This window comes from Thunnus thynnus, chromosome 16 (genome assembly GCF_963924715.1).
Source record: "Thunnus thynnus chromosome 16, fThuThy2.1, whole genome shotgun sequence".
Taxonomy (NCBI): Eukaryota; Metazoa; Chordata; class Actinopteri; order Scombriformes; family Scombridae; genus Thunnus; species Thunnus thynnus.
The window spans coordinates 8,549,289-8,561,987 of NC_089532.1; the positions used below are offsets into that span (position 1 = coordinate 8,549,289).

The following is a 12,699-nucleotide window of genomic DNA, read 5'->3' on the forward strand; positions in this document are numbered from 1 at the left end:
GTGTCTTAATTGTGCGCGTTGTATGAATAATTATGTTTTATGATGTGACAGTGCTATGATTAAGGTCTGGTTAGGTTTAGGTACAAAAATACTTGGTTGGTGTTAGGGAAAGATCATTGTTTGAGTTAAAACTCGCACTCTCGCGAGATATTTCGCAGGTGTGAGTTACCACCTAAACATGACCCAAATCGTGTGATCACATGGAGCATACAGCGACAGATTAGCCCGGTAGTAGGTTAATTTAACACTTTATTAACACAGCAGGAGAGATGAAAACATACACGTTCATCATCTAGAAAAGGACTGTACAAGATGTAAGATGCTGTTCCTAGCCACAAATACTTTTTTTTTTTTTTAAACTAACGTGACGCTCTTGAGTGTCTCTCAGTAACCAGCATGGTGCCAATAACAGTCAGCCTGACGTGTGAAGGTGAGCCTCTAATGTTATTTCACCTGTTCTTACCTCACTACTGCACTGCATTTTCAGACATGTGCTATTATATTGACCGAGTTTATATTCTGCTCATGTTCTCTCATGGTAAGCAAAGTTAAAGGAGCTTTTGAGGGTCACTGGATGCAGTACCCTCAATTTCCTGTACAGTTCATATTGGACATCAGAACACCAGTATTAGGTATTTATAACTAGAACTACATGAACTGTAACTGCAAGTGAATAAAAAGTCAATGTAATATTCCTGATTTTTTCCTTCCTGTAATCTTTAACAGTTAGTTTATTGTGACCTTAATGTACTTTATGCTGAAATGATTAGTTGATTAATTGATAAGAAGAAGAATCGCAAACAAGTTTATTACCAAGTAGGGTTGCAAAGGAATTTGCCTTGGTGTTGTGGTGCATAACAATAATAAAAAAAAACAAACAGAAGGTAAGAGAAAATATAAGTGCCACAAAATACAGGTGATAAATAATGTAATATAATATTTTAATACTGTATTAATTGTTGAAGCCATTTTTCATGCAGAAATGCAAAACATTCTCTAGTTCCAGCTTTTTTCAATATGAGCATCTGCTGCTTTGTATCATTGCAAACTGAATATCTTTGGGTTTTCAACTGTTAATCAGACATTTGAAGACATTTAAAGAGGTCATCTTGTGCTCTGGGAAATTTTGATGGAGGTTTTTCATTATTTTATTAAATATAAAAAGCAAAAAATGATTGAGAGTATAATTGTCAGATTAATTAACAGTGAACATAATCTTTTGTTGCTGCCCTAGTTTTATGAGTTTAAGTGATGGTAAATGAATACAAACTAAGGACTTTTTCCTTGATTATTTTGCCTATATAATGATAAAAATAGAAGTAATAGTAATAACTGCTGATCACAATTTCCCAGAGGTCAAGGTGACATCTTTAAGTAGCTTCAAAACTAAACAGTTCAAAACTTAAAAATGTTCAGTATACTGAAACCAGCAAGTATTTGACATTTTTACATGAAAAATGACTCAAAAAAATTTTTGTCAGTCAGCTAATTGTTTCAGCTCTAATTATTGGTGTCCCCTTGATTTGTAAAGTGATGATATAAAACATTTTTCTCATGATAAAAACAAAAAAACATTAAGTTTTTCTTTCCCTGCCATGTTTTGCAGCATTAAAGGGAAACTTTTGAAATCTAGACACTTTGACCTTCAAAACACACAGACATTGATTGCAGCTGTTTATCTTTTTGTAACAGCACACACAAAGACAGCAGATGGCAGAGTGTTAAGGAACCTCCCATTTCCAAACCAGCAGTCTGTATTTTTGGATCAGCACAAGCAGGGGAAAGTTGACAGAGGTTGTGTGACCTCGGTTTCTGTGTACAAGACTGGAGGTTTCTTCATGTAACAAAGCTTTTCTGCTGCAAATATTTCAGGTCAGGGGATGACAAAGGCCGCAGTGACTTCACCTTTATCTGGGAAGTAACAGAAAATCTGTAAAACCAGCTCAGGTGGGACAAATCAGGTTGTGTAGGTTTGTTTCTTTGCAGGTCAGGCAAAGTTATTTGGCTGTGATAAAAGCAGCTGGCTACAGTTTTGGATGTCTGTGATTTGCATGTCAGCAAAAGCATACTTTCTCACAGTTTCTTAATCAGTGTTTTCAATTTGCCATACTTTCTTCAAGGCTGCTGGACCCTCCTTACTGATGGGTGTGGACAAAGACATTTCCCACCAGTCTGACTGCGCAACAGGACAAGATCAGAACTTTCTCCGACTTCAGTCAGAACTTAAAGACAATCACGATGGACCCGTCCAACCAGAAGCACTTCACGGTTGTAGACTATGTGATATTTGCCATCTTGTTGGCTGCCTCTATGGGCATCGGGCTGTACTATGCTCTGTCTGGTGGGCGTCAGCGCACCACTCAGGAGTTCTTGTTGGCAGACAGGAGTATGCGCTGTCTTCCTGTTTCTCTGTCGCTCATCGCCTCATTCCAGTCGGCCGTGGCGATCATCGGTGTACCAGCAGAGATCTACACTCACGGTACTCAGTACTGGTTCATCGGCTGTGCTTACGTTCTCGGCCTCCTCATTCCAGCTCATGTTTTCATTCCCGTGTTGTACAGATTGCAGCTCTCCAGCGCTTACCAGGTTTGTCAAAACTGCTTTTTTTTTCAGTTGTATCCAGATTAAAAGTTAATATTTGAGGCTTGTTTCTCCTTCCCTCACTTCTCATGATGTTTTGTTCCACAGTATCTTGAACTGCGATTCAGTAAAGCAGTGCGCATCTGTGGAACTCTGACCTTCATCTTTCAGACGGTATGTGCAACACTTTACACAATAAATTAAGAGTGCACCAATCCAACTTTTTCTTTCCTAATACCAATAACTCAACCATCTGCAGAGTTTTTGATCTGATACCAGTGCTCCCTTTTCCCCAAATTTTAAATCTGTATACCTCACATCTTGGTTACATCTTAATGAATTTTTGACATTGATGAAGAAACTGTATTTTATGCAGATCAGAAGAAATTCAGTTCAACATTTTGCATTTGTGCTTATTTGCTTTCTTTGCAAGAGTTAGATGAGAGGATTGATACCACATCAATTCTGGAGAGTGGTCTCAATCTTCTCATCTAACTCTAAGCAAGAAAGCAAATAAGCATTTTTCTCAAATGTCAAACTATTTCTTTTTAAAAAGGTTATTATCGACCCAATACTAATCCAGCAGATTGGATCAACAGGTCCCTAAAATAAAGCCTGAAAAATAAAGAGATGTCAATTTATTGCCTTTAAAATCTTAAGTTGATAATCACTAATTTGTCTTTACTTTTCTGGGCTACAGGTTGTCTATATGGGAGTTTGTGTATATACTCCTGCCTTTGCACTGAATGCAGGTTGGAAATTCATATTTTACTTGGACTCAATATGACTGTTTTTTTTAAATAGTTAAGATCTGTAGTACACTGTATCTGTCTTCTCTTCCAGTTACTGGATTTGAATTATGGGGAGTCGTGCTGGCTACTGGACTTGTGTGCACACTGTACACAACAATGGTAAGAAAGTGAGAATAATTTTTATAAAGCTTAAGTTGATGTTGATGCATTTGAATATTCATAACTTACTCATCAGCATTACTGCACAGGAAAGGTTCACCCTGATTCATTCACTCATCTCAACTCTTCATGTTGTGCATATGGTACAGACCTCAGGAATAACTTCATCTCACTACTGTTCAATATCCAATAAAGTGACTCTTTGCTTTGCGAAAAATGAAATATATTTAATCTGTGAAAGGCGGTAATCTTACAAAGTGATTAATAGTACAACAAATAAACTGTAGAGATATTATGCAATATTATGAAGGTAAAACAAAAATATGTTCTGAAGCTGATATCTAGCGTTTTAATGAGGAACATATTAGTATTTATCAGATTCATTCCTGTGTGTCTTGTCTGTTCCTGACAGGGTGGGTTGAAGGCTGTCATCTGGACAGACGTCTTTCAGACTGTTGTGATGTTTGCAGGGCAGCTGGCTGTCATTGTGGTGGGAATACAGCAAACTGGAGGAGTGTCTGAAGTCTGGAGGAAAGCCTGGGAGGGAAACCGCATCTCTGGTCTCGAGTGAGTCCATAGTTTGTTTGTAGGACAACCACCAGCATCAGGAACAGCTGCTGAAAAATCAATCTTTAAGCAAATTCACAGAAAAACAGATTTTCTTTTGGTTTTATATAGATTGTAGTCCTGTAGGTGGTTTACACAAACCTCCACTTATTTTATGATGCTCCATTTATTGAAGAATTAAATCTAATTTTGCGTGAATTTGCCTCCAGTTCCCAAACACATACTGTAAGTTCTTTGCAACACTCATAACTAACAAATATTATTCTCTACTGCATTAAGACAGGGTTTATGTCAGTTATTGTTGCTTTTTGCAGTGGACTGATGCAGGACTATACACTCACTACACTTCCCTCTTGAGTTGCCATACTGTAGATTTTTGGGCACTTGGGGCCACATCCAGCAGACACGAAGCAACATTATCATTGAACATAGAGTCATGTTTATGAACACCTGGTGAATGTGAGTCCAATAGCCACTCTCCTTTTAGCTCTGATTTGGTCTCCTGTGGGAAATATCTGCTTCTTTAGCTGCTAAAGGCTCATCTGTGTTCACTAGCAAGTCACTAACTTTGTATGTCTGTTTAGTCCCGAGCAGGTAGTTTACTGTGAGATTATTAGAGATTTTTTTTTTGTACTAAAATAATGCTGCCTGCATGGAAACAGGGTTGATTAAAATGGTAAGAGTGATCCAAAAAAGAAAAAGATGCAAGTCGTGAAAACCAAAACAATGAGCTGAAAGATGCAGCGTCGGGTGATAATTCTCTTGGTCTGTCCCAACAAGAGACACCATTTACACTAAAAATAGTCATTTGATCAATTTTCAATATAAAAATATTGGTTAGTGCAGCTTTAAATATATGAAAAAGGTAAAATGCAGCCAGGTTTAAGTGAGCAAATAAAAACATAAGGCCCAAACAATATTCTATATACAAACATGTCATTACATGAATACAGTTACTAAACAACATGTTTGCGAGTTATGTGCAGCTTTTACACACATATTTTGAATTCAGAGACATAATAAAAATACCTCAAGAATGTAGAAACAATTGGCTGAAAGGTTTTTATTCAGATGCCACATCCGCTAATTTCACTCTGTTGCACAACTTCAACCAGTCGGGTCAGGTTGACCTACATTGTGTCATGCTGCTGATTGCTGATTATACATACTATACAGTGAATGCTAATACATATACACTGTATTAAGAGCAGCTCACTTGTATGTTTGAACTAATGTAGAAAAATATATTTTATGTCTTAGATAATAGTGACTGTAATTCTGTTAGAGTAAAGGTTTTTTCTGAGGTACTAAAGTGTGGTCTTTACACTGTATTTTCTCTCTTGTGTTTAGTTTAAACCCAGATCCTACAGAGAGACATACTTTCTGGACTCTTGGCGTTGGCGGGATCTTCCTCATGCTGTCCCTTTATGGAGTGAACCAGTCTCAGGTCCAGAGATATATCAGCGCTCGCACAGAGAAAGATGCTGTCAGGTATGCAGACAGTAGTTTAGTTCAGCGCTTTGTTTCCAGTCTGATTATTAGAGTTTCACAATGAACGCTGACAGAACAGGAAACAACAAATTGTGTAAGACAGTTTGAATAGAAATGAGCCTGTTGGACACATATTTTTGGCTGATTGCACTGTGTCGACTGTATAAGAGGCACAATATGTATAATCTACAGTAAAAGAATGCTGCAAATTACAGTTAGGGGTGTAAAATTTTATGTTAAAGCAATTTTTTAATTTAGTTGGCTTTTTAGTGAGACTACAGATGTAAACAAGCCCAGCAGCAGTTCATCTGATATGCATAAAGTGCCACCAACTAAGATCTGTTGCCAGGTTGTTTTCATGCATGTCTGTTAAAGTAATAGAGCACAACAGAGAGCTGCTAAACTATATTGGTTTAAGAAAAAACACTTTTGGAACTGAAAGTGTATTCATCCCTCAAGAGGAGGGCTGTGCATGTTGCCAGCTGAACAAAAAGATCAATGTAGGATATTTGATCTAAGTTTTAGCCTCCTTTGCATAGATTTTATCTGTGCAGACTGGAGCCATTGTGAGCCATTAAAAGTCAGCAGCTGTGTCTCTAAAAAGGAACATCTTAAAGTACATATTGCATGAGACTAAATGCACAATTTTCAGCAGTGCTGCTTTTCTCCCATTTTACTGGCACAAAACCTCTTAAAACCTTCCTAAGTAAATAAGGAAAAATGCAATTTGACTGTTTATTGCCTAAGAATGGACTTCAAATCTTTAAGTCAAGTCAGTTTTATTTGTATAGCCCAATATCACAAATCACAAATTTGGGGGCTTTACAATCTGTACAGCAATACAACATCCTCTGTCCTTTTAGACCCTCAATTCTGATAAGGAAAAACTCACTAAAAACCCTTTAATGGGGGAAAAAAATGGAATAAACCTCAAGAAGAGCAACAGAGTAGGGATCCCTCTCCCAGACACACAGACACGCACACATGAGTGACATATATGTTTGCATTGTGAATAAGAGTTTGCTCACAGTGTACCTCATGAATGGGCCATTCTGTCTCTCTGTATCACCGACTTTTATATAGCAGGATACTGTTACCACTAACGGTATATCCGGTTCATTCAAGTTTCCTTTGCTGTGCCAGATATCTAATGTCAAGTAGAGGTTTGCTGCACAACCACTGAAATTTGATGGTGAACAAGATACTGCAGTACAAAAATGTCAGCAAGACGTTGGAGGTTATTTAGTGTCACCATCACGTAATGTATCTGGTTTCTGTGTTCAGGGGATGTTTATCAAAAATGTTTTTTATGTTATGTGTTTATATGACAAAGATAATATCAGGCAGTAGCTCTCAAATTTCTATATCTGTCTCAAAAAGCCTGAAAACCAAAGTAACGAGCATTTAGAAGAGAAAGCTGAACTAAGAAACGACCACTTTAACTACGCTTCTACCTTTCTGCAGGTCTTGCTACATGGTGTTTCCCTCCCTGCAGTTGGCTCTGGCACTAAGCTGTGTGATGGGACTGGTCATGTTCGCACGTTACTGCGGAGAGGATCACTCTGACAAGCTGGGCACCTCTTCGAGGGATGCGGTGAGTTTTCGTTTCATCGTGGTGCTTTTCCTCTTTTTATCACCTGAATGATCTGCTTCATGTTTTCGGTAAACAGGAGTTGTGACCTTGATCCCAAGGGATTGGTTTGAAATAAGTTTATGCCAAGTTACGTAAAAGACTCCTGACCCTCCAGAGCACATACAGTCACGTCACACTGCAGCAGCATCAGTATTTGCATATTTAGTCCCTCTGGCATATTAGGCTCATTATGTAAATGTGTTGTCCATGCTGGGTTCTGATACACATTTGTATAATTATAGTTGTTGTGGTTATTAAATAATTATACAAACTAAACTGAAGTTCCAAGGAAACTGTGTGTTTTCCACAGATGGTCATATACTTTGTGATGGATATGCTGCAAGGTCTACCTGGGCTACCTGGACTTTTTGTTGCATGTTTATTCAGTGCAGCTCTCAGGTATGAAACCTTCCTCAGTGTCAGTCTATTATTTGCTTTTAAATTAAATCGAGCATTAATAGTCGTTACTAGAAAAGGTATATGATGACACAGGTGCTCTTTGTGAACTAAAATGGCAAATTATTGTAGTTGGGCTGCAACTAACGATTATTTTCACTATAGATTAATCTGTCGATTATTTTCTTGATTAATTGTTTAGTTGTTTGGTCTATAAAATATCAGAAAATGGTGAAAAAGCTTCCTGAAGCCCAAGATGCAACCTTGTTTTGTCCCGACCAACAGTCCACAATCCAATCATATTTAGTTTACTGTCATAGAAGACTAAAAAAAAATATCCATATTTGAGAAGTCATAACCAGAGAATTTTGGCTTTTTTTTCTTTAAAAAAATACTCAAAATTATAAAAATTGTTGGTGATTAATTTTCTATAGATCGATTAATCAACTAATCGCTGCAGCTCTACATTATAGCAAATTAGGCTTCAGGTTAAAAGTCACAATGATATGGCATTTTTCAGATTGTCAAGCCTCCTTAGATTGATGTATGAAACAGGATAGTGTGGCATGTATGTAAGTTTTAAAAAAGCGTAAACAAGTAGGATATCAGTTTGGGAGAGAAGGCAGGATCATAGAAATGTTGCATCACTTTTCATTTCTTTTTGTAAGTGAGGACAGTAAGCAGGCTTTTGCTCAAAAAATGATCTGTCTGTTTGCTTCCTGTTAAGAGATATAATGGGTTAAAGTGGTGAACAAGCTATTTACCATTGATTGTTTCTTCATGCTTTTTCCTGTGCAGCACCATCTCCTCTGCCTTTAACTCTCTGGCCACAGTCACAATGGAAGACCTCATCAAACCGCAGTTCCCTGCCATGACAGAAGCCAGAGCGACCCTGCTGTCCAAAGCTTTAGGTTAGCTTTTAATGCTTTTTACTTTAAATTCACCAACACATGATACAGAGTGACACTATAATGAAAACTTCACCAATGAGAATTGAATTAAAACACTTTGAACTTGTGTCTTCTCGATGTCCTCCCAAGCTATGTCCTACGGGCTGCTGTGTCTGGCCATGGCCTACCTAACTCACCTAATGGGTGATTCAGTTCTTCAAGTAAGCTCACAGCTGATCAAATAATAACCAACATTTCTTTCTAAACATGCGCTGACTCGTATTATGTTTGAACTACAGGTGGCTTTGAAGATCTTCGGGATGGTTGGTGGTCCCATTCTTGGCGTGTTTTGTCTCGGGATGTTCTTTCCGTGGGCCAATTCCACCGTGAGTTGAACCTCATCAAGAAGCTTATTGGTTGACTAAGGAGATGTGTCGCGTAGTTAGACATGTGACATAATTAAAATTTTGATATATTGTTGCTATGCTTACTGTCGTTAAAATTATCATGATGTACAATATTATGGTCATGATTAAATTATAAAATGGAAAGAAATACCTCAGTTACCTTAAACAAACGCTGGTCTACTTTAGAGCAAAAATAATAACCCCTTATTTCAACACAAAAGGCACGAAGTTCATAAAAATGACGTACCATCCCTTTCAATCAAATCAGTCAGACAGCATTATATTTAACCTTGAGCTGCAACTAGTGATTATTTTAATCACTGATTAATCTGTCATTTTTTGGGGATTAATCGATGTCAGTGAAAAATTCCAGTCACATTTTCCTTTTTTCTTTGTTTATAAAACAACAAATCCTTAAATTTTAAGAAGCTGGAACCAGCCAAATATTTGGCATTTTTCATTTTTAATCGATTGACCATTTGATTAATTGACTCATTGTTTCAGCGTTAATATGATGCGTCTGTGTGCCATTTCTGCCACCTCAGTTCCTCTTCTGTTCACCGAGTGAGTGACAGGGTGTAACACGTTACAGTAGCAGGATTATGGTTCGGTTATTGTGATAACATCAACACCTGGCAGTGTTATATAGTATTTAAATAAGATTAGATACATTTTATTGTCCCCAACACTTAGGCTCAAGTGTTGAATACAGCTGCATAGAATACATATAGTACATAATCTACAGATACATACACAACACACTATTGTTTGTGTGTGTGGTAGGTATTTATTTTTATGACTGCTTTGTGTACTTCTGCACCTCACAGTTTACCTTGACTTTGACCTTGAAGTGGCAGAGCATATGTAAAATACTTAAAACAATAAAAAAGTGAAAACAACATGTGCGAAGGAGGCAATGTACATTAATTAACTTTTAAAAAGTTAAATATTACCGTACCGTACATGAACGGTATGGAGGTAGAGACAAACAAGAGCGTGAGACTGTTTGTTTTGTATTTACTGGCTCTATAACATCTACCAGAGGGTAACAGTTCATACACAGAGTATAAAATATATGACAGATCCTTCCTTTCATTGATCTTTTCACCATGTTGTTGACTGGACAGTGAGGGTGCCGTATCATCCGAATCCGATGTTGCTTTCAAGCACAAACAGTTCAAACTGACTATCACCACATCTGTATCTGTAGTAAATTTAGTTTGTCTTCTTGTTGTTACAGGGCGCACTGGCAGGTTTGGGGTCAGGTCTGGCTGTGGCTTTCTGGGTCGGCATCGGGAGCATCGTCGCTCGTAGCGCCAGCACCAGACTACTGCCACCCGACTGTAGAGCCACCCTGCTGTCGGACAACACGACTGCTGCCGTTCAGACTGCCCTCAGCAATGTCACACTGAGGTATCAGACACACGGGCAGCATCGCAACACCAGAAGGATTTTTTTTTTTTTAATATTGTTGTATCAGAAGTTAACTGTTTCTCTTTCTTTAGCTCGCCATCTGGACTGAAAAGATTTTACTCATTGTCCTACATGTGGTACAGTGCGTTCAGCTGCTTCACAGTCATCCTAGTAGGCCTGATCATCAGTTTTCTCACAGGTAGGCGAGTTCTCGAGTGCTCTCTGCAGTCCAGCACTTTTCTTTATAATCAATTTTAACTTAAAATCTTAAAATGTCTATATGTATACGTTTCTGTTTAGGTCCTATGAAAGAAGAGGATGTGACACCAGGCACATTCTATCCTTTGTTAGGGAAACTGCTGTTTTTTCTACCCGAACGCCTCAAAAAGAAGCTCTGCTGTGTGACCCCTCTGAGACAGACAGTAAGTAAAATAATTAAATTACGTTTGATTACCCCGCAGACTAAATGATTCCAGGTAAAATTAAAATAAAATTAAAACTTAAATTGTATTTTAATGATGCAATTCGTCATGTTGAGCTCTGTTCTTCATTATTTTGGAACACACACACACACACACACACACACACACACACTATAATTTACACCCTGAGTACAACCTCAGTTTTACAACAAGTGATTTTCACGTCTACTAACAGGTTCTATCAAACATGTTTGATTAATACAGCTGGAATTTGAAGAAATCTGTACACAATCTTGTAATTTGACTAGGTCAACAACAGAAATTTTAGTTTACAAACTTTAGTTTACAAAAATCAATTGAACACAACGGGCAAAATCAACACCATGTGAACATGAAGACCTTCTAAACAAAGGAGTGAAAAGGGGGAGATGGGTTAGAAATAGATAAATGAAGTAACACACACAATAGGAGGTTAAAAATGACACTGAAAGATGCTTTTAAGATACATATTTACGCAAAATGTGGTCTCAAAGATAAACTACAAATAAATTTCATCCAATTCTCAAGAAATTTACAGTATTCTGAATATATACTGAAATACTAAGACAACTTTCAGAGTGCAAAAGCTTTTTTGACTTTTGATTGTTTCCCTTTCAGAGCGCAGTTGTTTTTGAAAATTAGTATGATTGATACCTTGCCTGTTGTTAATAAAATGAGTACAAGTGATCAACAGTGTGCAGGATTTGGTCCTTCTACAGTCAGTTTATGATCTGACGCAAATGCCCATTATACTTTCTGGAGTGAAAGAACTTTGTACTACTTGTTACCTTCAGGATTTTAAAGGTCTTTGTCTTAACACTCAGACAAAAAGAGGGGAGCCATTGGTTGCAAAAAAAACCCAAAAAGTGAGAGAATTTGCAGCCTAACTTAGAATCGGCATCATGGAAGCGGCCTGTAGAAGAGGCCCAGCTTGAAATGTGTTGCAATCCAGAGTAGCTGCAGTGTTCCTCATGCCACTGTATTTTTCCACGTCAATCATACAAAAAATCCTCTCACTTATTTGCATCCAACAGTTCCCTAGTTTATTTTACCACATGCTTCCTGTTCAAGTCATAGCTATGAGCAGTTGAAACATCATTTACTTACTCTGTTCTGCTATAAATGTACCTTTTTTAAATTTTTTTTTTTTTTTTTAGCTGTCACCACAACAAAGACAACCTCCGCAACTCAAAGAAAGCAATGGATTGGCCTTCACACTAGACAACGGATCATCCCAGGAAGAGACGGAGAGTTTTCTCCCTGACACTCACACACTTTTTGTGGAGCATGAAACAGCTGTTTGATATCTCAGGCTGTGAAACGGTTACACATTTTGCACTTGGAATAAAAACATATACAAATTTTTGTTACTTTTTGTTGCCTATGCCTTGCGATGAAGAATGTAATTTCCAATTCAAATCTAGGACAAAGCTAAACATCAGTCAGTCAACACTAGATGAGTTTCTTTTTTCAAGAAAAGACTGAGTGCAGCTGAGTCTGTTACTGCTCTACAAAAAGTCACATGTTTGATGGTCAACTTCAGGTGCATGGTCACTGATTTACATTCAGTTGGTTCCTTGCATGAAGAATGTTTCTGTATACAAAAAAAAAAAATACTGCACTATACCGTTATTTGAGAATTCTTGAATGTCTAGTGAACTTAAAATGTTTTATACCGGTATTAACTATGTACTTGATTATTGTTCAGCACTACTGCAGCTGTGAGTGGTCCTTTGTCATGCTCTTTGAGATGACGGTGCCTTGCTTTCTAAGAATGTTTATAATTCAGCTGAAACACTGAATTTTTTTTTTCTAAAAAAGGATTAAAGATTTTGTAGGTACCTTTTGCAGTGTTGTGTTGTCATTTTAATTTTGTACAGCTGAAAAATAATGAAAAAAAAATCTTTACTGATGATCCTTAAGCTTTTTCTGAGCTTTCAGCTGCCTCTC

At 37.5% G+C, this 12,699-nt stretch overlaps 1 protein-coding gene across 3 annotated transcripts; it reads left to right on the top strand.

Moving 5' to 3' along the window:
* Window positions 1-34: 34 nt before the first annotated feature.
* Window positions 35-12,252, top strand: slc5a6b (solute carrier family 5 member 6). 3 transcript variants are annotated; one of them, XM_067614372.1, is made up of 17 exons: window positions 35-430; window positions 1,873-1,947; window positions 2,121-2,586; window positions 2,689-2,754; window positions 3,281-3,332; window positions 3,424-3,491; window positions 3,904-4,058; window positions 5,409-5,549; window positions 7,014-7,143; window positions 7,493-7,581; window positions 8,377-8,489; window positions 8,619-8,689; window positions 8,768-8,854; window positions 10,116-10,288; window positions 10,381-10,487; window positions 10,589-10,710; window positions 11,907-12,252. In XM_067614372.1, exons 3-17 carry the CDS (start codon window positions 2,239-2,241, stop codon window positions 12,051-12,053), a joined length of 1,869 nt encoding a protein of 622 aa, XP_067470473.1. In that variant the 5' UTR covers window positions 35-430; window positions 1,873-1,947; window positions 2,121-2,238; the 3' UTR covers window positions 12,054-12,252. The 3 variants fall into 3 exon arrangements, with proteins under 3 accessions (XP_067470473.1, XP_067470471.1, XP_067470474.1); XM_067614370.1 differs by lacking the exon at window positions 1,873-1,947; XM_067614373.1 differs by lacking the exon at window positions 1,873-1,947 and having other exon boundaries at window positions 35-314.
* Window positions 12,253-12,699: the final 447 nt, after the last annotated feature.

Coding starts and splice junctions, on each gene's coding strand:
- slc5a6b (XM_067614372.1), top strand. CDS start 2,239: ATGGACCCGTCCAACCAGAAGCACTTCACGGTTGTAGACTATGTGATA. Junction 3,333..3,423: donor TGCCTTTGCACTGAATGCAG/GTTGGAAATTCA, acceptor CTTCTCTTCCAG/TTACTGGATTTGAATTATGG. Junction 4,059..5,408: donor AACCGCATCTCTGGTCTCGA/GTGAGTCCATAG, acceptor TCTTGTGTTTAG/TTTAAACCCAGATCCTACAG.